General features: G+C 45.0%; 1 protein-coding gene across 1 annotated transcript in view; it reads left to right on the forward strand.

Annotated features, from left to right (window-relative positions):
* The first annotated feature begins 958 nt into the window (after nt 1-958).
* Nucleotides 959-25,816, forward strand: part of MAD2L1 (mitotic arrest deficient 2 like 1) — a 68,085-nt gene continuing 43,227 nt past the window's right edge. Inside the window, exon 1 of the mRNA XM_085634211.1 lies at nt 959-1,109. Within this exon, the coding sequence (XP_085490337.1) occupies nt 1,037-1,109 (73 nt within the window). The 5' untranslated portion in view covers nt 959-1,036. The remainder of the gene's footprint in view (nt 1,110-25,816) is intronic.

The following is a 25,816-nucleotide window of genomic DNA, read 5'->3' on the forward strand; positions in this document are numbered from 1 at the left end:
AAATAATTCTTCTTTATCTAAAGTGCCATGAAAGGACCCACTGTTGCAAGAGCCAAGGCATCCAACTCAGTCAACCTCCAACCGCTTCTCAGCCTTTCAAACCCAAGCTCCTGCCTCAGTTAATTCCATATTACACATGCAAATTCCAAATGACATAAACAATAAGGTAGTGACATAAGTAACTCTAAACTCTATAATAGAGATAAAGAAAAGACACAATACCACAGGGTGATCATATTTATAAAGGGATGTAGGTAAGTGAGTACTTCGGGTGTGTTTACGTTCTTTCAGTGTCATTTTCTGGACCATATTATTGCACTAGATATGGTGAAATATGAAATGTACCTAATTTCATGGATCCACTAGTACCACACTTAAACAGCTGAAATGTCACTCATTAACGCTGAAAACAAGGCACTGTCACAGGTAAACAAACAGAAAACCTGACAATTATAAAGTAATTGACAGACAAAGTCAGACTTTAGCATCTCGAAATGAAAGGTTAAAACGGACTGTCTGTGCCTTTTAATTCTACAATATATCACCAAACACGCATAATTTAATGCAAGATCGATGCTCGACTATGGTGGCCATTTTGGAGTGTGCAATATTGCGTCTGTCACAAACAATGACCAAACAAAGGCCGAAAATGCTGCTTTAGCGTAGTAGCAGCTTTAGGATATTAAATCCTTTTTATTTTAGAACCACGTTTCATGTATATTAAGAAATGTGACCTTTTTTAAATGAGTCAGTTTACGGAACGCAAGAATTTATTTTGAGTAAAACCTTTAGTTTTATAAACGCGTAATAACTGCAGAATACCTCCCATCTTATCTCTGCGCAACTAAACCGGAAAATGCACATTTATCTTTCTTATATTCCGATGATGGCAGAGTTTGATGCACAGTCGTATTCTGTCCCGTTTTTGTTTCTAATGTCACGTGGCTTAGCAGTTTTAGGGGGCGGGATTTCGCGCGAGATTTTATTTGAACAGTACGGCGCGATCTCTTTCTGTGTACAGAAATAGATCTGAAAAATGTCGCGCCAGCAATTAGTCCAGGAGGGCATCACTTTGAAGGGCAGCGCGCAGATCGTGGCCGAATTTTTCTGTGAGTAGGGCCTCGTCTCCCTCACGGGCGCAGTACCCCACACGCTGCTTCATCTAAGTACCGCTGTCCTTCAGAGATGTTCTATACTTCCGGTTGTAGTGCTCCTTCCCACTGCAGTTGGTATGCATGGTGGTCTCTCCCAGTTGGGGACAGACAACCGCACCCCCGCTCTCAAATCAAGGGGCGGACGTTCTTTTAGGGATGCGCCTGATGCGGTGTTGTTTTTAAATGTAATTTAAAGCTGTTGGTACAGGCCTTCAAAACTGCCTATCTCACCCCAACTCCCTGCATGTGCGAGCCTGTGTGATTTAAATTACAACTGCTTGCTTCCTTAGCGTTGCTGTATGTTGGCAGCCTAAGACTGCGTCGTAGGTTGACTATGCTGCTGAAATGAGCTCAAATATGTGCAGATTAGGCTCAAATATGTCTACGGGTCAGAAAGGTTAATGAAATGGCCACATACGTATGTGAGTAAAATCAGTGTTTCAGGTTATAAACCGGGTAAGATAAACTTTACCAGCCATCTGCTTCTAACCTTAAGATTGCTTTTTTTTCCAGTGTCAGTAAAATAAATGCAATACAACAGGCCACGAGATTAATTTTCTGTTGCGAGTATGGAAAATTTTTGTACAACCTGCACGTCACATGTCTCCTAAGCTGCTTTACTATGCAACCATGTGCTCCTATCCTGTAACAGGATGGTATTCAAACTTTTTAATGCCGCTCTCCTAAGTGAAAAAATAAAATTAACCGCCCCCCTTCACAATTATTCTATAAGTTGACAATGTTTTAGTAGGTTTTGATTTATTTAAACGCAAAATATATTTCAAAATTGCATGTAAATTCTGTTACCGTTTTAAAACCTACTATTCTGGTCAGGCAGGCCTTACTAACGTGTAAAAATATCCACAGTGTGACTATTAGAAATGGGGTGACTATTAGAAATGGGTGGGGGTGGTTTGAGAATATTTGGAGCCCCTTCCTATTTGACATACTCCCAGCTAGGATAGCAATGACAAAAGATGTTAGTGATGGCTCATAACAGAGCGATTACTCCTGCTCATTCAGTTCGCACTTAAAACAAAGCACTGTGGTCAGCATAATGCTTCTTTTGGATCACTTGAGTCCCTTCTGGGGGGGGGGGGGGGGGGTTCTCTAAGTTTTAAGACCCCTGCTGTCAGGCATGTTGTGGGGAGTGCTGCATCTTTCAGTCTCACCTAGGCAGGGCATGCGCTGTCTTTTCGGGACATACTGTATCTAGAATATGGGCTTTAAGCACCACCCATCTTTCTAATTGGCTCCTTAAATGGCTGCTTTTCTTTGGTTAATATGCTCAGCAGTATCTCCTTTTCTAATTTTGTAACCGCCCATGAGGGCTGCCCCTGTTAAATGTGCGATTGCTCATCAGTTTATTTAGGAAACTTCGAAAGTACTAATTTTTTTGTTGGCCTGCCTGGTAGTGAGAAGTGTTCATGTTTTGTTTACTTCGTATTCACTGCTTCATTTGCTGTGTGTTTGATCTTGCCTCATGGCCGCTGTCCTCTTGTTTACTTTAGACGCGCTATGCTAATATTTTAATTCAGTCTCATTGGTTTGTGTCGTCTGCAAAAATGTAGTTGTGTATGCATGTGTAAACATACTTTAAATGGCATGGATTTGGTGCCCGTGAGGCTCGGCGCTGTGCTTCATGTTTCTTTTACATTTTTTTCTGTTAGCTGCTCCTAAAGGTAAGTTTGCTAGCTTTCTTTTATTGAAGGCACGGGGAGCTTAAGCTGAGGCCTGTACCCGGTTTCCCAGTTCTAAAATCAACAGCTCTAGATGTTGTTGTGCAAAAGTTGGTCGCACACTGCTCGTCACTCCAGCAAGTTGCCCCAAAGGACTGTGGTAAATGTAGTGGCGACGGCGGGTACACCTATGCCACGATGTGTAAAAAGAACAGTATGTGTTGCGTTAGCCATCCCTGGACACGTGTTTCGAGGTAGTTGCCTCTCGTCAGCAGGGAGCAGGTCAGTGTAAAGGGGTGCCGTGTGGACTGCCAAAATGTAATTAAAAATAGGTCAAGTACCTCTCATGGCGCGCAGGTGCAGATCCAAGGCTTGTCAGCCCGTTGGCTCAAGGGAGCCGTAATAAATTGTGCAAAAGTTGGTCGCACACTGCTCGTCACACCAGCAAGTTGCCCCAAAGGACTGTGGTAAATGTAGTGGCGACAGCGGGTACGCCTATGCCACGATGTGTTTTACATTTTTTTCTGTTAGCTGCTCCTAAAGGTAAGTTTGCTAGCTTTCTTTTATTGAAGGCACGGGGAGCTTAAGCTGAGGCCCGTACCCGGTTTCCCAGTTCTAAAATCAACAGCTCTAGATGTTATGCTACATCCTGTCTCTAAGAGAATCTGCATTTTGTGGGCTTTTATCTGTTTCTCTCACTGAGTCACCTTCCCAGCCCACCCCCGTGGGATAATGGGGAGGACGTTCCCATAATAACTCATGAATGTGTTAGTTCACGGGCTGGCCTCGTTGCTTTCGAGGTGTCTATTTCTAAGAGGTGAAAAAAATCTGCTCATGCACTTCACTCCACCTCCTACGTCACCAGCGTGTCATCACCTGCAGTCTCCCCCCGTTTCTCTTGCCGCTATTAAGTACCGGGACCCATCCAGTACTGCTGTAGTAAAGTTTGCCTTTTGTGCACACAGATCAGTTTATAGCCGCGATCCCAGATCAGTTTTTCATCTGACTCTAAAGCTTAATTTATCGGCCCTACCACAGTTAAGGTTGCTACGAAGTGGGGGAAAGGAAGATGGCGTGCTGATTCCACTGCGACGAGCACTCTCTCGGACCGCTCCCACCATACCACTTTGCTTACCTGATTCGGGGTTGGTTTCAGCCCCGTAGGCAGTTCCGGACAAAATTCGCCTGGACCCGACATCCTTTCGGTGGGGTTGGCAGCTTCGTCTTGAGGACTCAGTGTTGATGCCGTGGCAGCTCTGTTATCCTGCGGGGCTGTCTGCAGGTGCGGGCTGTCAGCTCGCTGGCAGAGCAGCTGTTTCCAGGCGTGATCGAAAACCAGTGATGGCACCACAGTGTGGAGCCAATGCAATAGAGGACATGGGGCTGCACTGCCACGGCTGCAACTACAGGCGAGGAACTGGCCCACAAGGCAGCATCTGCTTTGGCATCCGGCTCCCGGGTCGGATGGCCCATACTTAAACTGCTTAAGGTTGGCAACGCGGCAGGCTTGCAGTAAGGGCAAAGTGGACGCAACAGATTCTACAATGGTGGAAGTGCTATTGCACGTGGTTCAGAGGACTAAGGGAATTACTGATAGATCCTTTCATGGATTTGACAACTGGTGCTATCTTGGAGTTAGGGCAAGATGTTTCCTGCAATCACGGTGACGTTTTAAGAAAGACTGTACTATAGGTATTGTACGTGCACTGCTTGTGTATTTGTGTCCATGTTCTATCAGGTTTCTGTGGAGGTAAGTCCGTGCTCCTAGGGTGTCACTTCTCTGAACAAGGAGTGCGGGGATTCAATGTAATTAGTTGCAAACCCTTAAACATTGGGCGTGTCCCCTGGGCACTGGTGTGTCGATGTTGAATTGTTGTTACCCAATTGAATTCAATAGTTTCTTCAAAGGTTTCTTTTGTGGTTTATATTTCTTTAATCACGAAATTCATGTCATTTCGATGATGCATCGTATAATATGAGTTTACAATTCCCAATGCATTTCGGCGTGATGCCTTCTTCCGGGGAATAGCTAAAAGTAGATAATGTATGAGGCGTTTGTAGTACAATGTTACGTTGTATCACTAAAGAAAAATATTACAGACATTCATTGGCGTCAATTGTGATTAGTCTTCCTGCGCGTCCCGGTAGTGATTAAGGTGGAGCGATATTTAGTGACTGTTAGTTATGTTCCGTGTCGTGTTATGATCTAAATGCTAGGTCAAGGGTGATAAGACTATGGTGCTCAGCGAAGATGCTGAAAAAGGAATTGTGTACGTGCGTTTAAAAAATGGTTGTGAGTGAGCGTTTAAAAGAACGGAGAACGATCCTAGTGCTTATGAGGGCGTGCGCCATTGCAGTGGTACAATCGGGATGCAATGTCTCCCATTATTTCGCGTGTGACACAAAGGAACGCTTGCTCTCTAAAGTTACTTACTTTCGTGTCAAAAAGGTTCCTAGCGCATGCGGTGAACGACCATGCCGAGTGCCTCCGCCAGTGTGTAAACACTGAATCGAACGTGGGTTAATGTAAGAGGTTGTGTCATGAAAATAGAAATGGACTCGTTGTTTAAGAACTGATAGTGAGAAAAGACTATGCGTGCAACATGAAACACATTTGACAGTCTGCAATGCAAAACATCCGTGTGTTTAAAACAAAGTCATTAATACACGTATTTACTGTTAATACAATCAGAGATAACATGTAAATTCCATCCGGTCATTCATCCCATTTGGTTTCATGGAATTAAGTGTGCGAATCCAGTGATTTTCGCGTTGTAATAAAGTTTTGTGATTGTCTCTGCCTTCCGTTTTGACAATGATTTCCAAAATGTTGAATTTGAGTTGGCTTATATGATGTCCAGCTTCTAGGAAATGGCTTGCCACTGTGGATTTGAGGTTCTGAGTTCTGATGTTGCTTTTATGTTCATTTATAAGAAAGACTACAGATGTCAGTGTTTCAGCACTCTCCTGGTCGGGTGGGGGGGGGGCATTATCTCTTGCTGAACCTTGTACACCACATTTCTGGGTCCATTGCTGATAGTGCAGGGATTGGCCCTGTGGAAAATGACAATGGTGGACTACAATCCCTAGTTAGATCTGAAATAGCTGAGCAAGTTGAAGTAGGCAGTAACGGCTTGGAAACCTGCTTCTTATAATATATTTACTTCTGGCTAGGTCGGCAGCAATAGTGGGACCACTGATCAGATGCAGAGATATGGGGATTTGATGGCCTTGAATGATCACATGGCTGAATCATCTAAAATTAAGGATAAAGAATGCGACATAAGACCGGAAGTGGGGGTAAAAAATGAACCATCCCTGGCTATTGAGCCCACAAAAGGCAGTTATGCCCAAAAAATGCAGTTTATAAACTGCGAGACCCTATTGAAATAAACTCACTTGGCATATAAAGATCGGCAGGCATTGAACCAATTGGGGTATGATAGTATCATCTGCTCATCCCAGACAGTGTGGTATGATAGTATCATCTGCTCATCCCAGACAGTGTGAGGGGTGTGGAATTCCTATAGCGTCGCCCAGAACATATTGTTTGGGGTCAAGGGCAACATGTTTTCATGTGTTTTGTCCTTGGGGCAAGTAGGCCCAACACCCTGCAGCACAAACCCTTTGGCTGCTAATTTGCAGTACCACATTATGGATCAGGGAAGGGCACTGTCTGCAGTTAAGGTAATATTTTTGTCCATATGTTAATGCTGTTCAAACTTGTATTTATGGTTCATTAATTGAAAGACTTTATTATTGGGGTGAGCGCAATAAGCAAATGTTGTAAGCTCTGACTGCACAAGTGTCAGTGGTTCCAGTATAAAAATGTGTACACATGTTTTCAAAGCTTTGCAATATGAAGCTATGTATATTGCTCCCAGAAGGCTGTTTTGATGTAAATATTTGCAGTAGCTTGAAAGCAAGATTGATGATTCTTTGCTTTCAAAATAGAATGGTCACAAAAAAATTAAAGCAGGAAAAACCTTTTGCTAAACTACTGTAAAATTTCAGGTACCATTTCTTTGCAGCATCATTTAGTTGTGTTGATGCATGCTTGTACTTCACAAAAATATTCATAATGGAAAATCGGTGTAAGCAGTTTCAGTAAGATTACGGGAAACACAAATAAACAAGAATTGGCAAAGCCAGTAGGCCTGAAATTGACGGTCAGCTTTTTAGTTTTGTTAATGTGTGACTTGTTTTGACATGGTTTTTGTAAAACCTTATTGGTGTGGGACCTATCGAGCCCTCACCATTATAACCAACATTGGCAAAAGCAAAAATTGCTTTTGGTCTCAAAGCACACACTGCCACATTATTTACTGGCACTGAACAAAACTACTTTGAATGCCGATATTCTCCTTGTGAAGGAACAGAATGCTGTCACAGTGAATCCAGGTGATGCAGAGACAGAATTTTAATTAACACAAATGGTCATGGTCCACACCAAATTACCAGCCCAATTATTAAAGGGTCTCAAAAGTGCACCCATGGTATATGTCCTTGCATTAAGTGCAGCTATACAGCTTTCGAAAATCAGAGTGTTTGCAAGTTCACTTTCCCTCCAACCACTTTTCCCAACTCTGGAAGAAAGTTTACATCTTCCATTGTCAGGACTAAATTTCCAACATTTCTCAGTATGGGAAAAGATTAGAAAAGAGTTCTTGAAAACCATTAAAACATGCACGTTAGTAGGTTTGCACAGACTCCAAAAGGGATTCTAACCCTAAAACTATTGCTTACCACACTACCTTCAGCCCCAGTATGTAGATCTGCGGAAATGTGGCAACATAAAGGGATTGCCAGTATTAAAACACTACTATGGTATGAGCCCTGGCATAAGAAGCTATATCAGAGCTCTTATATAATGAGATTGCTGCCATAATTTGTCACCACACTACTTAGGACCACAAGGACAAGTGGTTTTTGTTACAGGACATGTAGATTTATGATGCAACTTGCCCCATGGACAAGTAGATATTTTATTACATTTCACACCCCTGCACAGTGTCTATACTTAATGTGGCTATAATGAAGTCTAAGGGCTGAGCAGTCCGAACTATTCAAACCGCCTCAGATGATAGGGGAAGGTGGGCTATAGCTCAGTTGTTAACACTGAGAAATATACTATTTGTGTTTATGGTCCCCACCTGGATGAACCAGATATATAAAACATTTGTTGAGTATTGAATTGTTGGATTGGGCTAGGGAATTGATCATAATGGGTGATTTTAATTCCGTAATGGAGTATAATATTGATTCTAATAATCGCCAAGCCAATATTCTGATGACTAGAACCCAGGCCTTGATTGTGGAATTGAAGAGGCTACATGGGCTCAAGGATGCATGGAAAATTTTGTCCTCGATTGCCAGGCTACACCCACTATTCATCTCCCCATAGGCAATAGTCACATATTAACATGATATTGGTAAGAGGGCAGATATTAGAATGGGCGAATATTGAGACATTTCCCAAGATTTTATCTGATCACAATGCCATAATATTGACGCTGCAGATCCCTCAAGTTGGGTCGAGAGCTCGTCTGCCATTCTCATTCCCCTGATATTTATTTGCCAATTTGGAATTTCATCTGTATTTAAAGTGTATTGGCTGAATTCATATGTATTAATGAGGGGACTGCTTCTGTCACGATTGTATGGGATTGCATGAAGGCGTAGATCAGGGGTGTAACACTTAGGAATGCTTAGATTTAGAGGTGCAACATGCTCGGGCAATTTTTACTCCCAACCCTCTTGAGCAGGCTGTACATCTTCAGCTAAATGAAAGGTGTATAATCCGGGGGTGGGTAATTGAGAAGGCGGCTGCAAGCTATCAGAAGAATAAGACGTGCCATTATGAATATGGTGAAAAAGTGGGATGCCTCCTTGCACATCAGATAGCTGATAAAAAGTCATGCAGTGCTATATGCATTTTGGGGGATGACTGGGTAGCTATACTTGCCCACAATTAATAGCTGAGCAATTTGCTGCTTTCTATCAAAAGGTCTATAATAAGACCGGTAGGATTGATCGGCTGACTCTGGCAAATTATCTTGGAGAGAAGGATACCTCGGCTAGATTCTCAGCAGACCTCTATGCTAGAAGCATGTGTGTGGAGGGCTTTTTGCGAATTTGGTTGCAGAGACATGAATGTTGTCATGATACTGTGCATGCATTGCGTCGTTCCCCCCCCTGCACTTTCGTTTCAGTTTAGTCCCTTGCACAAGCAGTCTCCTGAACCCTACTGCAATGGGCAGTCCGGCACCCAGACACATCCCAAGACCTAGCTGCGTGCCACTGCATGGTGTAACCAACTGCGAGAACGCTGGACTTTGGTCCTACTTGTCAACTCTAGACAAGCAGTCCGTTCCGAAGCAACCCGTAAGCATTCAAGGCTTTACTCGTTTGTGTAACTGTTCAGAGGCCGTCCTGAGTTTTGCCAGTCTAGGGGCTACTAGATTGTGTTTTGGAATCTGGTAGATTGCCTGCATGTTTTAGAGACCTGTAATAATGCACGCTTGCCAGTATGTGCTGGAAGCAGTGTGCAGAGTACTATTTAAGATTGTGCTGTTCTCTGAAGAACTTTCTAGCAATACCGGCATAATGACCTTTGCTTTAATAAGTTGAATAGCTCAGTTGTTTAACCCCTTCCATGCTGCGCAAATTCCGCCGCTGTGCTGACGGAATCTTGCGCGGGCGTGGTCATGACGGAACGGTTCCGTCATGAGCACAGCTCAACCGTGGCTCATGACGGAACCGTTCCGTCATGAGCACCGAAGGGGTTAAACACCACCTGCAGACACCTGGGTACGAACTGCAAGTCAGGCTGAAATTGTGATGGGTTCACTTTACCATTCATCTTCAGTCAGTATGCTAAATAGTACCTTGGTGAGGCCGGAGTGGGTGCTGAGACTGCCCCAGCCTAGAGTGATGGTGAATCCAATTCTTATGATAAATCAATTTGCAATATTTTAAATTCCTTTGGACCAAGCTGAATGCCGATCCTTGTTTGCTTCTGTTAATGCTACCTTGGATGATTCTTGACAAAGACGTGTTATGCCTGAATTGCTAAAAAGTGTGGATAACATCTGTTGAAGAGTGACACTATATGAATGACCTAAATATTCAAATAGAAAAATGAATACAATACAATTGCCAGTGCTTTGTTTTTGTGGGAGGTCTTTGCCTGCGCGCACCAAATGTGTGAAGGCGATAACAAATGCCTGTTCAAGTTTGAATAGGTAAGTTTGTTGTGCTGTAGCTTGAGACTGTATGACTACATATCTGTGTATTTATAGAAACTGTTCATTGTGACCAGACTGAGTCGGGCATTGCGTTGCTTTTGCTTTGTATGTTTACAATACTTTAATTTTGAGTTCAGTTAATGTACCAAGATGTATTTTAAAGTGTATGTATATTTTTGTTTAAGAGATGGGTAATGGAGGGGGGGGAATAGCAGTATGCTATGGGGGTTATCATGAAGGCATCTGAGCCTGTTGCTGACTAGAGCGTATAACCTGCCCATTACTCATGTGCCATGTACTTTTTTGGCTGTATTGGGCAAGGATCTGCAGCATTTGAACCTGGCTACTAAACACTCTGTTGTATCTTGCCTATTGCATATTCCTATGTTTGCCTTTACCCACTTAATGCCCTTCTAGTGGAATGCCTCTGCACTGTGATGCACTACAGAATGTTGGGTGCTGGTTGAAGATAAGCCACAGTTATGATGGGGCTGAGCTGCCTGCTGGCTGCTCCTGGTGGGGGTTGTTCCAGGCTACTTAACAACTTAGAATAAATCTTCATGAAATACCTCAGCCAGTCTGGAGTCCATTACTACATTTTATTGGCGACGATTTGATCTTACCCTCTACATGTTCAACTCAAGAAATCAATCTATTCCAAAAGCTTCAATCTTCTAGCTTAAACAAAGACTCTGGCACCAAGCCCCACCAGTGACCTCCACACCGGTCGCCCCAACCTATGCATGCCAGATTCTTCTTCAATATTTCATCAACTCCAGTGTTTTCTCAACAACTTCAAGGGATATCTACACTACTTTAATCTCAACAACAAAGGTATTCAAGCTCTGCACTTATAAATTTCAACCAAATCCAGTTCCAGTTTCCCTCTGCCTTCCAGTTGCTGCTGCCTGCCTGCATCTCCCTGCTGCCTCCTAGTTCCTGCTACCTCCCAGTTCCTTCTACTTTTCTGCATGCCTTGTTTTGCCGGGAACAAGTGTGGTCGGGAGTTTATGTGCAGTGCTGGAGTGGCGTGGGCAAGAGTTTGTGTTCAACAATGGAGTGGCGTTTCTCCAGTGTCTCAACACTACACTAATAGACTTCAGCCAATCTTGTTGGTGGTTTTGTGTGGGCGTTTCATGAAGAGCTGTCTCTCAATCAAGACATCTACAGATAATGACTTCAGTGGTGAGTCTGTTTTTTTTATTTTTTATTCAGCCCAGCCATACTCTCCACGTCTGGCAGTTCAACCGCCTGTTTCAATATTCAACATGAGCCATGCTCTCTGCGCTTTCTTCCCTCGTGCATGTTTTCAAAAGATGCTTCAATTAAGCCGCTGCGCGTGCAGCCCTGCCTGCCAGTATCCAGTGAAGCCTTTCTGGATCCCTTCTGACGTTCCCCTCTGTTGGATTCTTCTCTATACTCAGGTCTTAGACTGCGTCTGCTGGTGATGTTTGTGTGTACGGACGTGCTGTGAGCCACCTGGCGGGACGCAAACAGCGTGCCGCCATTTTGAAGTTCTTCATGGTGTCCACATTTCCTTTTGCCAACCACTCTACTTTGCCAATCATGTTCTATGCGCTTGCATGGATGCTCACTCTGCGGCGCTTAGAACGCAGAACATGTTCCGGTCAACGGGACGTCGTTCTAGATTCTACAAGGTGTTCGGGGTCTCATCGATGACGGTGGCTATAGTGGACTGTGGGCACCAGTTCAAGTTCGGTTGGTGAGTGGCGTTTTGCCTGCCAGATCCCTTTGGACATTATAGAAACATTTCTTCATTTCAGGTGTTCCAATGACTCAAAGTGCACACCCGTGCGTATTTCTGTTGCCTACGATGGAGTCAGTGTCATCCAGGTTAAATTGTGTGATGCATATTTCGACAAGCTCTACAATACTATTAATGTATCCCACACCATGTTTCTACTTCCTCGAGTGTCCAAAAGATTCGGTGATGGGTATTTCAATTTATCTCAATGGGGTATTTGTTTGACCCTGGTTATGGGGTTGCATATCCCTGGTTACTTGCATATGTTTACGCCCTCTCAAGTATTCAATTTCATGTGTTTTCCAGTTAAGTCTGTTTCTAGCACTGTCAATGACGTCCTTACTTGGCTTGCTGTTTCTCACGTTTCTAGCCCTAATTCAAGCACATGCTTTTACAACGCCTGAGGGTTTCTTTCAAGGTCATGTAAGGTGTGTCTAGGTCACTGGTGATTCGTATTCTCTTGTATTGTCTCTCACATGATCGTATGCTTCTTCAAACCAACTTTCAATGCCAAAAGGTAGTTCAGCCTGTTATATTATGTGTGCATATTTGGGTTTTCTAAAATGGTAATTCAAGGTTAACCATTACATGACATTGTCCTCAAGTGTCCGCTGTATGGTATCTGTGTATTTCAATTAAGTTTAATGGGGTATGTATATAGATGACCCTAGTTACATGCTCTCAAGATTTCAATTACTCAATTATTTCAATTTGTCGATTATCTATGTACTTGCATGTGTTCAATTACTCATGTATCAATGTGCATGCGTGCAGTTTTCCTTCGTACGGAATGCGTACCTCAATTCACTTATCAATTTGCATGCATTCCAGTAGTATTCCCTTGTTGGGATTACATTGTGTTGTACTTACCTCAGTACTCACGGTTTCAAATGGTCACTCAACAGTGCAATTACTCGATTTTTCAATGTGACCCTTATGGGGTTGGGATTTTTTTTTTTTTGCCGCCTTAACATTTCAATGTGTTCTTTCAATGTTTGACCTTTTTAGGTGGTCTTATATGGTGGTTCTGCTCTCAATTTTTCAAGGTTTCTTCTATATAACCTTCACTATGTTGTGGGGTTATCCTGCTCAGTTTTTCATTGTGACCTTTTATGAGGCCGCTTCGATGTGTTTATCGAGCTATTCTTGGGTTTATCCCTCAATTTTTCAATGTGTCTTCTATATAACCTTCACAATATGTGGGGTTATCCTCCTTAATATTCCAGTGTGACCTTTTACGAGGTTGCCTCAATGTAATACTCTATATGCATAGTTGTCTACATTTTATTTTTCTGCTGTTTTACTGGGTAGTATGAAGGATCTTTTGTTGTCCTTTTACTCTGCTTCTCTGTTTACTCTTTTTATTTACTCAATACCTGTCTTCTTTCATACGTTTACTGCTAGTGGGTGTGTCTGGAGCAGTTCTTGGGTTTATCTTTCTATTCTCTTTCTCGTTTTATGGAGAAGGGAAGAAGAATATCTATTTTTGGTGTTCGTATCTTTCGGTGGTTTCCTCCCAGTCTTCCTACCTTCCTGTTCCTTTTATGTGTTCGTACCTTTCGGTTTTACTCCTCAAGTCTTGTTGTTTTACTTTATGCACTTTGAGTTGCCTTGTGTTTACAGAGAGGGAGTGTGTCTGATCTTTATTCGTTCATTTCTTTTCTGTATTTTCTACCTCTCATGCTGTGCAGTTATTCTGTCACATCTGTCTGGCCAGTAGGTGTGACAGCAGGTAATCGGTATGCTTTCTTACTTTTCATTTCCATGCTCCTATGTTCATTGTTGGCCTTAGGGGTTTTCTACTCGCGCTGTGATACTGTCTTCTGCTGCTAAAATCGCTTATTTGCACACTTCCTATGATTGCATACCCGCATTTTAAAAATGTTATGAATTACATGCTCTGTTTTACTTGGCATCACATTTATTCACTTGAAGTCGCCTGTTGCTGCGAGGGGGGTTCTGCCAACTTCCTGGTTACCCGTGGTGCTGCTAGAGACGCCATTTTGGTAGTCGGCGCTCTAGTCTTTTGGCACACAGGTGTATTTAAATGTGCGCTGCTCGGACGCGCGCAGAGGGCGCGCCACTGGCGCACCTATGGCAAGCCCGTCTGCACCCGCCTAGTCGGCGGCCAGGGCCAGAGATGCTGTCCCTTCCATTAGCGATCGAAGGTATACATACAGCAGCTCAGAGCTGCTCTCCTTTAGATCCCTTTCTTTCCCCCACGCGTCCTGCCTGACACTACGGGATCCTTGAAAGGTTAATACATGCCTGAGCTGTAGGTTCTCGTTATGTGCTATCAATCCTACTAGTTCCCCCTTTTCCTCTTCAGCTCCTGCTATTGTGAAATTAAAAGCCGGGCTGATAAACTGTAGATCCATGCCCAAGCATGCGCTGGATATCTTTCAGTCCATCGATGATGATAATTGGGACTTTTTATTTCTGACCGACATGGCTGCGGGATGACACCAATCCCACGCTGACTCTAGCTATTCCTGAAAACTACGGCATAGTCTGTGCCAACAGACAAAAAAGGGAAACTGGGTGTTGGAGTAGCTATCTACAAAACGAAATGGGAGTTAGCAGCCTCTAACCTTGACCAGTTAGACCCCATTGAAGGTCTATCTTTCTGCATTAGACTCTCTGCATCCTCATCTTGCTCTGGTATGCTGTTGTATAGACCTCCTAACTCTAGTCTTAACCAAATCCCTATCCTGGCTGATTATATCTCTCAGGCTAGTATACGTTACTCCAAATTTATGGTGCTTGGGGATTTGAGCCTGCATGTTGCTTATCTCCTCTGCCCTTATAGCTCCAATTTTATCTCCACATTAGCTGGTTGTAATCTCTCTCAATATGTATCCCATCCAACCCACAAGGCAGGCCATATTTTGGACTTGATTTTTGCCAACTTACCTGAGATTACTGTTCACTCTCAGTTGCCTGTACCATGGTCAGATCCTTTTCTGATCCATTTTTTATTTCAGATGACTGGCACTGGTAGTCACCTCTATCCCTAAAGAGGATAGTAGGAACTGGAGGAGAGCTTCTCTGGATCATCTAACTCAACATCTTATGAACTCTAAGCCCATCCTCTCCACTGACCTTGAGGACAGCATCCTAAACTTGAGTAAGTGGGTAGTTGATGCGCTTGACTTCCTGGCCCCTTTGAAAGCTATAAAGTCACATAGATCTCTCCCCTCTGCTCCCTGGTTTTCGGAGGAGCGCAGAACTAAGAAATCTGAATGCAAAAAAACTAGAGCGCAGCTGGAGACTTAATTACTCTGCGGCTAGTAAGACAGACTATCGTGTGGCGCTCAAAGAATATCGTAAACTTCTCATTGGACACAAGAGATTTTCTCGCCAATCGAAATTTAATAGTGCTAAAATCTCCTCGAGAGAAATCTTTAAAATTTGTAAAAACATTTACTGATCCTTTAGCTCTCTCCCACACCCATCCCCCATCACAGAAGCTTTGGAATAGACTCTCTCAGTTCTTCGAGGAAAAAATCTCACTGATCTATGCCTCCTTCCCTGAGCCACAGGAGATGTCCCAGCCCCTGTGGATGACCATCCGAGGCTGATCTCCAACATTGTGCTATCGGAATTTGCTGATGTTTCCACCGAAGTCTCTCTTCTTGAGCTGCAGAAATGCAAATCCGCCTCGCCAAGTGGTCCTTGGCCAGCTAAACAATATAGTGCCCTGGCAGAACTCCTCGACCCCCATCTGAATTCCATCTGGAACTCTTCACTTAGGCAGGGTATGTACCCTGCAGTCTGGAAACCTGCTTTTCTCCTGCCCATCCTAAAAAAAGTGAATGCAGATCCCGAAATCACCAGTAACTATAGACCTATTTCGCTGCTACCTGCCCCTGGAAAGGTTTTGGAGAAACTGGTCGATCAGCAACTGGCTGGCTTTATCGTGACCAATGATCTTTTTCATGACTCTCAATCCAGCTTCCGTCCCGGCTATAGCCCGGAAACGGCTCTGATCGAAATGGCTGATGCTATACGCTGGGCGGTCGATGGAGGCTCTAGGGCGATGTTGGTGCTGCTAGATTTATCTGCAGCATTTGACAGTCTCCCACTCTATCCTCCTGAATCGACTTGGGGATATTGGCATCCAGGGCACAGTGCTGAACTGGATATCATCCTTTTTATCTGACCGCAAACCAGTCCGGACACATCCTTTTATTTCCTCTATCAAACCACTTAAGTGGGGTATGCCTCCGGGCTCTGCCCTGAGCCCGCTCCTTTTTAATGTTTATCTGACCCCTCTGACTGAACTGATCGCAAAAACTGGGATCAAAATTAAATCCTATGCGGATGATACCCAGGTATTCACCTTTCGGAATGTACTCCCCTCCACTTTTGATCCGCTAAGAGTGCCTGAGAAATATTGCAGCCTGTATGGATCATAACTTTTTAAAACTTAATGCGGACAAGACAGATCTTGTTTTTTAATCGACCTTCTTCCCTCTCTTCAAATCTGTGGTGGCCTGATGAACTAGGCTCTGCTCCCCTACCTAAGGATTCAATCAAGAATCTAGGCGTTAGATGGGACCAACATCTGTCCCTGTCTACACACAGGTTCAAACGGTTTCGGCCGCCTGCTTTGGTAAAATTAAAATCATTAGAAAATTCATCAATTATTTGCCCAATGCAACCCGTAAAACAGTGGTTCATGCGCTGATAACCTCCCATCTGGATTATGCTAATGGACTATATCTGGGTCTTTCACTTAGCTTGATCTGTAGACTCCAGACAATACAAAATGCGGCAGCACGTCTTATCTGCAGGGCACCACTGCGTCGCCACATTGCCCCCTATTTAAGATAACTTCACTGGCTGCCCATTGCTAAGCGAATAAAATTTAAGGCTTTGACCTTAGCTTTTCGGGCAAGTAAAGGTAAGGGGCTGCTTTATCTAAGGAAGAGACTCCACCCCTACCATCAAGCCAGACTTCCTCGATCAAATAACAAACATCTTGTCATCCCCCGGTTCTTAAAAGCCAGAATGGGAGGTAAATATTTTGAGGTGGGTGCCACTCAATACTGGAATAATTTACCTCTTGAGCTTCGCCTGATTAAGTCAGATCTGGAGTTCCGCAAGTCTCTTAAAACCTGGCTATTTAGTTGCTCCGTTTATCCTGCTGCTCACTTGCTCTGCCCTCGGCTGCTTCAGCGCTGGGACACCCCGTTGGGGGTAGCTGTGCGCTTAATAAAATTCTTTATTATTGTTCTGTTGTATAAGAAAAGGCGGTATGTTGTATCTTGCCTATTGCATATTCCTATGTTTGCCTTTACCCACTTAATGCCCTTCTAGTGGAATGCCTCTGCACTGTGATGCACTTAGGAATGTTGGGTGCTGGTTGAAGATAAGCCACAGTTATGATGGGGCTGAGCTGCCTGCTGGCTGCTCCTGGTGGGGGTTGTTCCAGGCTACTTAAAAACTTAAAATAATTTTTCATGAAATACCTCAACCAGTCTGGAGTCCATTACTACACTCAAATTTCCCTGTTCTGCCTGGGTTCATTTGAGTTGCACTGACTTGCACTCAACTGTATACAGTGCAATGTGGCAGGAGCATTATGTGAAAACCAACTACTAACATTAAACTGTTGGTGTGTCAAAGTGGGTGCCCGTCAGGAAATGGATGCTTAAATGGGCAGAATTGGCTTGAGATTTTTTTACATTTAATTTGGGTTGTCCGGAAAAAACACTTCTTGTTAGCTTTCTAATTTATAAATACATGGCATGTTTTTTTAACCCCTTCGCCGCGGCAGGAATTCCGCCGCGGCGCTGGGGGGGTTTGGGGGCAGCGCGGTGGCGCTGTGCTCGTGACGGAACCGCTCCGTCACGAGCCACGGTTGAGCTGTGCTCATGACTGAGTGGTTCCGTCATGTCTCCGCCCACTGCGCTAATCGCCCGCACAGGCGGGGAATTAGCGCCGCGTGGGCGGAGCGGCGGCCAACGGCCGCAGCATGACGGAACCACTCTGTCATGAGCACAGCGCAACCGTGGCTCATGACGGAGTGGTTCCGTCATGAGCAGGGAAGGGGTTAAGCAGTAGATTTACTTCATTTGTATTCCATGGCACGTGTATTCTGTATTTATTTTGGGCTTTCATGCTTGTCGTGGCATTTACACTTTCACAGCAGATGGGATGTTTCTTTTATTTTCATTCCTGGGGTATGTTTTAGGACGTTATTTAATTTCTGTTTTACGACGACGCACCTAGCTGTGTAAAAATGAATTTTTAAGTTCATTCTTTCTTAATAAAGTCGTTTAGTTGTATGTTCATTAAAAAATATATTGAGAGTACGTTTTGGCCCTCCAAAACAGCTGCCTTAGCCCGTATTTATCTAAATGTCAACTGTAGCATTTTTTTGTACACCTGTAATGAATTGCATACCTTGGAAAAGCACATCTCAACATTGCTGCTGTGCCTCGTTACGCCATCAGTTAAGCTACATTTGCATAAACAGTTACAGGTTGCCATGTTTGTTATTAACTTTCATTCTTTACTTTACCACACATGTCCATTCCACATAATTCAACAAACCACATAATTCATCTCAGCAACACAATTACACAACACACCACATACATCCAGTCTATTCATATTACCCTTATATGAGGGATGTTTAGATACATTATTTGACCCTTGCAAGAGGGGTGACTGAATGGGTGTTAGTCCCATCTACACAGTTTGCATTGTAAATCCCTACACGTGTGGAGTTCTTTTGGGTCTCAGTCCCATTTTAGTTTTTGTTCCCCACATGAGGGGTGGCCAGTTGGGTTTTAGTCCCTTCACAGTTCAGGTTTCTTACATGAGGAGTCTATACATGGGGTGCAGTTCACCCATAGGGATTGTGTTCTAGGGGTGCAAGTCACCTGTGGTTTCTCTTCAGTGCTTTGCCCTGCTTTGGGTTGCATGGTTGGATGCTTCTTTTTCATCTTTCATTCGTTGACATTTCACATGTCTTCATGTGTTGGTATCTCACTTAGTACGGTTGAGCTTTATGTTCTTGTATCATTTCTATTTGTTTTTAATAAAGGGGGAGGATGGGTGATATTTAATGTGAATCTTTTTATTCTTCCTTACTCCTTTCTTCAGTCTTTGGATATAGTGGGGGCCAGGAGGATGCCCATATAGAGTATAGAATTTATTCTAGAGGGCTTCTGCTTTTCTCAAGGGTACTGAGATTTAAGATCTTTGACTTGTTTAAATTGTCTTTGAAGCCTGAGGGTTCCTCACAGCTTTCTAGCTCGTAGGGTAAAGCCGGGAGGGAAGACATTTCATTCGTCAGTGAGAGGATCACATCTGCATATAGGCTGTCCGAATTTAATGCCCTCAATTCGTGGATTGTCCCTGTGCTAGTGGCCCCATGTAGAGTGAAAAGCCGGGGGGACAAAAGGCAGCCTTGTCTGGTGCCCCGGGCTATTGAGAACGAGCCGGGCGATGTCCCGTTCACCCGCAAAAAATGCCTGGGGAGCTTGATAGATGCAGCCAACCCACTTTATGTTATGTTAATAACATTTATTATGCGCGCAGCTGCCCCAGCTAAGGGGCGTCCTGGCGCGCGACAAGGTACAACCAACACAAGACCACAGGAAGGCAACAGATTTAAAACAAAGTTCTTAAGGATTTCCGGAATAGCAAGAGATCGTTAATTGTACGGAGCTGCAGCGGGAGCGAATTCCATAACGCTGCAGCCTTCACCCGGAAAGAGTGCCCACCAGCTCGACAAAGCCTGAACCTCGGGACTACTGCCAGCGCCTGCTCCGCAGATCTTAATGTACGGGTTGGTACATAACCGGAGATAAGATTGGAAAGAATCTGAGGAGCAGATCCTTTCAGGATTTTAAAAACCAAACATAAAACTTTAAAATGAATTCGCGACTTAATCAGCAGCCAGTGCAGTGCTCGGAGAGTGCTGGAAGTCGAGCAAGACCTAGGCAAGCCGACAATTGCTCTGGCAGCGGCGTTTTGAACGCGTTGAAGCCGCACAATTTCTGCCTGATTGCTCCCTAACAGGAGCGAGCTGGCATAGTCCAGGCGAGATAAAACTGTTGCCTGCACTACCATCTGCCTGGTAGAGGGATCGAAAAACTTAAGAACAGGCCTTAAGCCCCGAAGGACGCCAAAGCAGCACGCCGCGGTTTTCTTGGTGTGCCCCACAAAGCTGAGAGTGGAATCCAGCCAAACTCCCAGGTTTCTCAACTCCATAACTAGAGTTGGAGCCACACCAAGTTCCGGCGGCCACCATCTGTCACCCCAGAGGTCCCTCCCCTTCCCGACGATCATGACCTCGGTCTTCTTTGCGTTCAGCTGGAGACAGTTGGCCGTCATCCAACTAGCCACGGCCCTTAGCCCGTTCTGGAACTTGGGGGCATCCACATCGGTATCCCCACTGATGGTAACCGCCAGCTGAGTGTCGTCGGCATATGAGACCATATACATGCCCCATTGCTTGACAACATCAGCCAGCGGGCTCACATAAAGATTGAATAGAGTGGGACTCAGTGAGGAACCTTGCGGTACTCTCAAGTCCAAAGGATGGAATTTGGACTGATGGGGGGGTGTGGCAACGCAGAAAGACCGGTCCACGAGAAAGGAGCGGAACCACTGAAGGGCAAGCCCCGTAACGCCAATCTCTTCCAGGCGGTGCAGAAGGATACGGTGCGAGACCGTATCGAAGGCGGCGCTCAGATCTAATAAAACTAGCGCCGCCGTATGTCCCTGATCTAGCACCGACCGGAGGTGTTCCACCATGGCGAGAAGGGCAGTCTCCGTGCTATGCCCAGCTCGGAACCCATGCTGGGTCTCGTCCAGAATGTTAGCTTGAGTAAGATGGTCAGTAAGCGCCGGATTGACATAGGCTTCCATCAATTTGGCCGGCCATGGGAGCAAGGAAATGGGCCGGTAGTTCTCCGGTCTCGAAGCGTCCAAATTTATAAACCCTTCTCCAAACCCCAAATAGCGCAGCGTATCGGAGATACCTCCATCAGACCCTATCGCACGATTTTTTAGCGTCTATTGACAGAAGTGCTTCCTTATGGGATCTACGAATCCCATCCATGCGATGGAGGAGTCTTTTGGTATTGTCGCCCCCTTGGTGTGTGGTGATAAAGCCCACTTGATCTGGGTCCACGAATCCAGCCATCAGCGGATTTAACGGGGCATCCAAAATCCTGGCGAATAGTTTCGCGTCACTGTTTAGTAAAGAGAGGCCTATAGGACCCACATTTGCTGACTTCTTTAGAGGGTTAAGGGTGACAGATTGAGGCTTCCAAGATGGACTCGGTGAGTGTGCCAGTTTCAAGGAACGAGTTCAACTGCGCCAAGAGAGGCGCTAGCAGAAGGCTTTGTAGAAGTGTGCCAGGTACCTTTCCGGGCCTGGGGCTTTCTGCACTTTTAGGCCGGCTATTGCTGAGATCATCTCTTCTATTTCTATCGGTTGGTCGAGTTGGGCTGCAATTGTTTCTGGGAGGCGTGTAACTGGGCAGTCTGAGGTGCAGGTCTCATGATTTACCAGATCTGTGTCGGAATACAGGGTTTGGTAGAAATTCTTAAATGTCTCCACTATCTGTGCATCTGAGTATACTCCTTTGCCATTGGGCCGCTTTACTGAGGCGATTGCTCACACAAAGGCTTAGAGCCAAGACAATGCAATCTGCCACCGTGATTGCTGCTCAAAAAATGTATGCCTAAGTCAGAGGAGGGTGTACTCTACCCTATCCAGGCTTTCAGCCTCTTTTTTTCTAGCCCCCTCCATACTCTCTTTGCCCCAGTCTATTTGTGGATAGAATCAATCTCTGCCACTTCTTGTTCTAGACCCTGTCTTTTCTCCTGTCGCTCCCAGTTCTCTGCTGTAGATAGAGCCATACATTCCCCTCTCACCACTTTCAAAGCTTCCCAGACTGCGGCCAGAGATGTTTCTCCCACATAATTTACACTTGGGTACTATAAAAGCTTCACGTGCATTTTTGCTAAAACCGCCAGAGATTGTTGCAGGAGGCTCTCTGTCTCCATCTGTAGGGCACGGAATGTCCGACCTCTGCCTGGGTTGTGGCTGTGATCATTACGTGGTCCGAGAGCGATCTCGGCTCTATGGTTGTGTTCCTCAGAGGAGAGCACGGTGGAGGCCAAAAAAATGGTCTAGTCGTGCGTACGTCTTGTGGGCCGCTGAGTAATGGGTGAAGTCGGTTGTCTCCGGGAGTTGCTGTCAAGTGTCGTGTAGACTATAGTCCAACAGCCAGCGCTTGCTTTCAGCGGAAAATGCCCCGAACTGCGCAGAACATGAGCAGGACCTATCTAATTCCGTGTCCATTACCAAATTGAAGTCTCCTTCCACCAGGATAGCTGAGTCGGGGTGTTACCAGAATTTCTGAAAGGGCTTTTATGATAAAGGGTGGTTATTGATTGTCCAGAGCGTAAATATTAGCTTAAGTGAAATGTAGGGACTCCCAAGCAAATGCCCTTTTACTTCTAGCAATGTTGAAACTACTTTGCCCGCAAATATTCCTCCCAAGAGGATAGCAACGCTGTTCTTTTTAAAAGGGCTTGAGGAACAAAACTGGCGTAGGAAGCGCTGGGAATGCATGCGTGTCGTATACCTTGATAGCAGGTGTGTTTCTTGGAGGAGACCTAGATCTCCCCAGTATTCTCAAGGATGGAAATAATTGCTGCACGATTCACTGGTTGATTAAGGCCTCGTACATTGAGGCGAACTATGTTTAGGTCTTAACCTATACCTTATCTATGTATGGGAGAATGTTATGGTGTTTCCTGTCCCTTGTGAAGCCTCAAGGTGGGGGATAGTGTGATATTAATTTGCCCTTCCCAGGTGCTGTTGGGGACTGGCATGTTTGATAAGAGAACATACTCTAGTTTTCAGTGCAGGAAAATCCCACCTACCCCTAAGGCCTGCCACTAAATTCACGAAGAAAAAAAACTATCACAAACGTTGACAACAGTTCGTCAACGAAGGAGAGCCCTTTGGGGACGTCACCTCACGGTCATCTGGATGTCTGTGGTGGGTCATCCACACGGGTATCTTCAGCCCTTTTCACTTTGGAGGTGAGGAGGCGGTAGAGGAGTCTCCTGGCCCCACCTAGGTTAAAGCCCCCCGCTATAACATAAATCCAGTTGTTTCGGGCCGCCTAATCCGGGGCTTCAGTTGGAGTATGACTGCCTGCCTCTCCTTTGCTATTGTCTCAAAATCTGGTTTATGGTGGGAGGAGGCCTTCCCCCACCTTTTGCCAACAGGGTTGTTTGTTGCATGAGCTCCCCGGGCAGCGTTCAGCGCTTTCCTGCGCCTGGGATTTTGTCAGGCCCAGGAGGTCGTGAGCCTCTTTCAAATAGCAGAGCTGCCTCGTCTGACCTTCATACCGAAAGATGATCCGGAAGGGTTGTACCCCATGAATAAGCAATTCCTTTCTCTCTGAGATGGGTTGTAACAGACCAAAATTCCTTTCTTTTGAAAAGTGTGGTCATAGAGAGGTCTTGGAAGAGGGTCGGTGAGTGTCCTTGAAACTGTATTGAATGCGCTTCCCTGGCTCGGCGAATGATCCGTTCTTTGACTTGAAAGTTGTGGACCAATTCCAGTATGTCTGCAGGGGGAGCCTGCCACTCCTTGGTTGTCCCACGCTGTGCACCCTGTCAATCTTGATGTCCGGATTGTTATTGCCCAGGAGGTGATGGAAAGGGGCAGGACGTAGGCACAGATGTCTTCGCCCTCTTCGTTCGTTGGTACTTCCTTGATGCGGATGTTGCTCCTGGATCAGTTTTCCAGGTCCTCCACAGGGGCCTGGAGCTCTACATGCTGATCCTTTAATCAAATGATTTCTTACTGCATCATTTCAAGCTCCTCTTCCCTGCCAGTCACGTTCCTATAGAGTTGTTACACGGTCTCCCACTTCCTCCAAATCGCATTTCACTTCATTCAGGTCGGCAGCCAGTTAGTTGTCCCTTTAATTCTTGTAGGTCTTTGCACATGGACGTAAACAGGGCAGTCATGAATGCTTTTGTGGCAGGTGCTTCCGCATCTTCTGCTACCTCATGTTGTCCGTCTCCATCCCATGTAGGCCCCCGCTGTTGGTCCTCGATATGGGTGGCTTTGTCAGCATGTCCTTCACTGATCGTTCCTCCTTTGCTCTGGCTGTCGCCATTGTGCCCCCTACGCGCTGCAGCTCGGTCCGGAGGGGTCCGGGACGCTTATCTTGCGCAGTTGCAGACGGAAGGGTCCCCTGGAGCTAGGCATGTTGCCAAGGTTCCTGAAAGCCCTGGGACTAAGTCCATGCACCACCCCGCAGAGATTTCACTCACTACCACCATCTGTTACATGTGGGGATTCTAGGCCGTGGTTCCCATCCAAGGGGTGAGGTTAAGGTGCCTGCTTAGGGCTGTCTCGGTTGTCTTGCCCGGGAGCTCCAAGCGTCACTTCGCCACTCTGTAGGTCCCAGCAAGGTCCCTGGGGCCTCAGGACCGGATCGGCAGGTGTCTTCCCCAGCAAGTTTCTGTGGAGGGGAAGCTAGGTATATGCTAGTATATGCTAGTAACGGCGGGCCGGAGAGAAACAGAAGTGCGTCTCATCCAACCGCCATCTTGGCCATGCCCCTCAACAGTTTGAGAGAATTGGCATGCATCTTTCTCCAACTGACATGAATCAGTAAACTTTTACTGGAGAAAGGATTCACCTTTTGATGGCTATCCTTTTGTGTTTTAAAGGAAGACCTGCAAGGGGTAATTTGTATATGGCAAACACAGGACCGTCTGTTCTGGGTTGGCAGGGCCAAGGCAACCTTCATATTGTTCTGGACCCGAACAGTGTTGATAAAGTATTGGTGGTGTATGAAGTCCACAAGATGACCATGGTGCCTAGGATGCTATGGAATGGAGTATCAATAGAATTGGAAAAGTTGAAAGATTAATATTATTGAACCAGTAGATTTCTCACACTGGATCTCTCCAGTAGCTATTGCTCGCTGTAGTAATGGCAAGATCCAGCTGTGTTGACTTGCACCATGTGAACAATAACATTCTTATCAATAGTTTCCCTTTATCTAAAATCAGAGCTGGTATCCAGTCTCAAGGGGGCCACATGGTTTTCCACTATTGACCTTCGAGTGCATATCACCAGATTTCTCACACAAATCCAGGAGGATAACTTCGCTAATCACTCCATTTGGATGATTTTAATTTAAGTGCGTTGCAGTTTGGCCTTGCGTCTGCGGCGATTGTTTTTCAACGACTTATGCATAATTTGTTTGTGAAGGAAAGTGGTGTGCTGTTTTTCCAAGATGACATTTTAGTCTTCGGGGAGAATAGAGCTAAACATGAGATTGCATAAAGTGTTAAGGATCTTGGAGAGTAAAGTGTTGACTGAGTTAAGTGCAGGTTTGCAGAGCAGTGTGACTTAGGATGTGTGATTGGTTAAGGTCAAACCTAAGCCTTCCCTGATAAATGCAATCACTGGAGCACCTGCTCCCACTAACAAGGAAGAGGTAAGGTAATTGTAAGGAAGGGCATAGTATTGTGCCAAATGTATTCCACATTTCCGAAAGTGTTCAATATAAGACAACTACTTAAACACAGTTTACATGGGATCCTTGGTGTGAGGAAATATTACGGATTGCTTAGAAAAAGTACCTACTTTGAGCAGTTTTCATCCTAATTTGTAAAGCTGTTACCACTAATGCTGGTAATAAACGTCTTGGGGCGGTACTTAGACAGAAAGATGACAGTGTCAAGGAGAGCAACATTCTATTTGCCTCGATCTTTGTAACCAGCAGAAGAAAGATACTATTATAGAAAAGGAAGCAGTAGAATTTGTCTGTGCACTTGATCTTTTTCAATATTTTGTTTGGGGTAGGCGTATTCGGAGTGATCATAAGCCATTGTTTACAACAAGGGTAGTATAACTGCTTCAGCGAGATTGTCTATGTGTATGAAAGACTATATTTACCG

Source organism: Triturus cristatus, chromosome 2_1 (assembly GCF_964204655.1).
Source record: "Triturus cristatus chromosome 2_1, aTriCri1.1, whole genome shotgun sequence".
Taxonomy (NCBI): domain Eukaryota; kingdom Metazoa; phylum Chordata; class Amphibia; order Caudata; family Salamandridae; genus Triturus; species Triturus cristatus.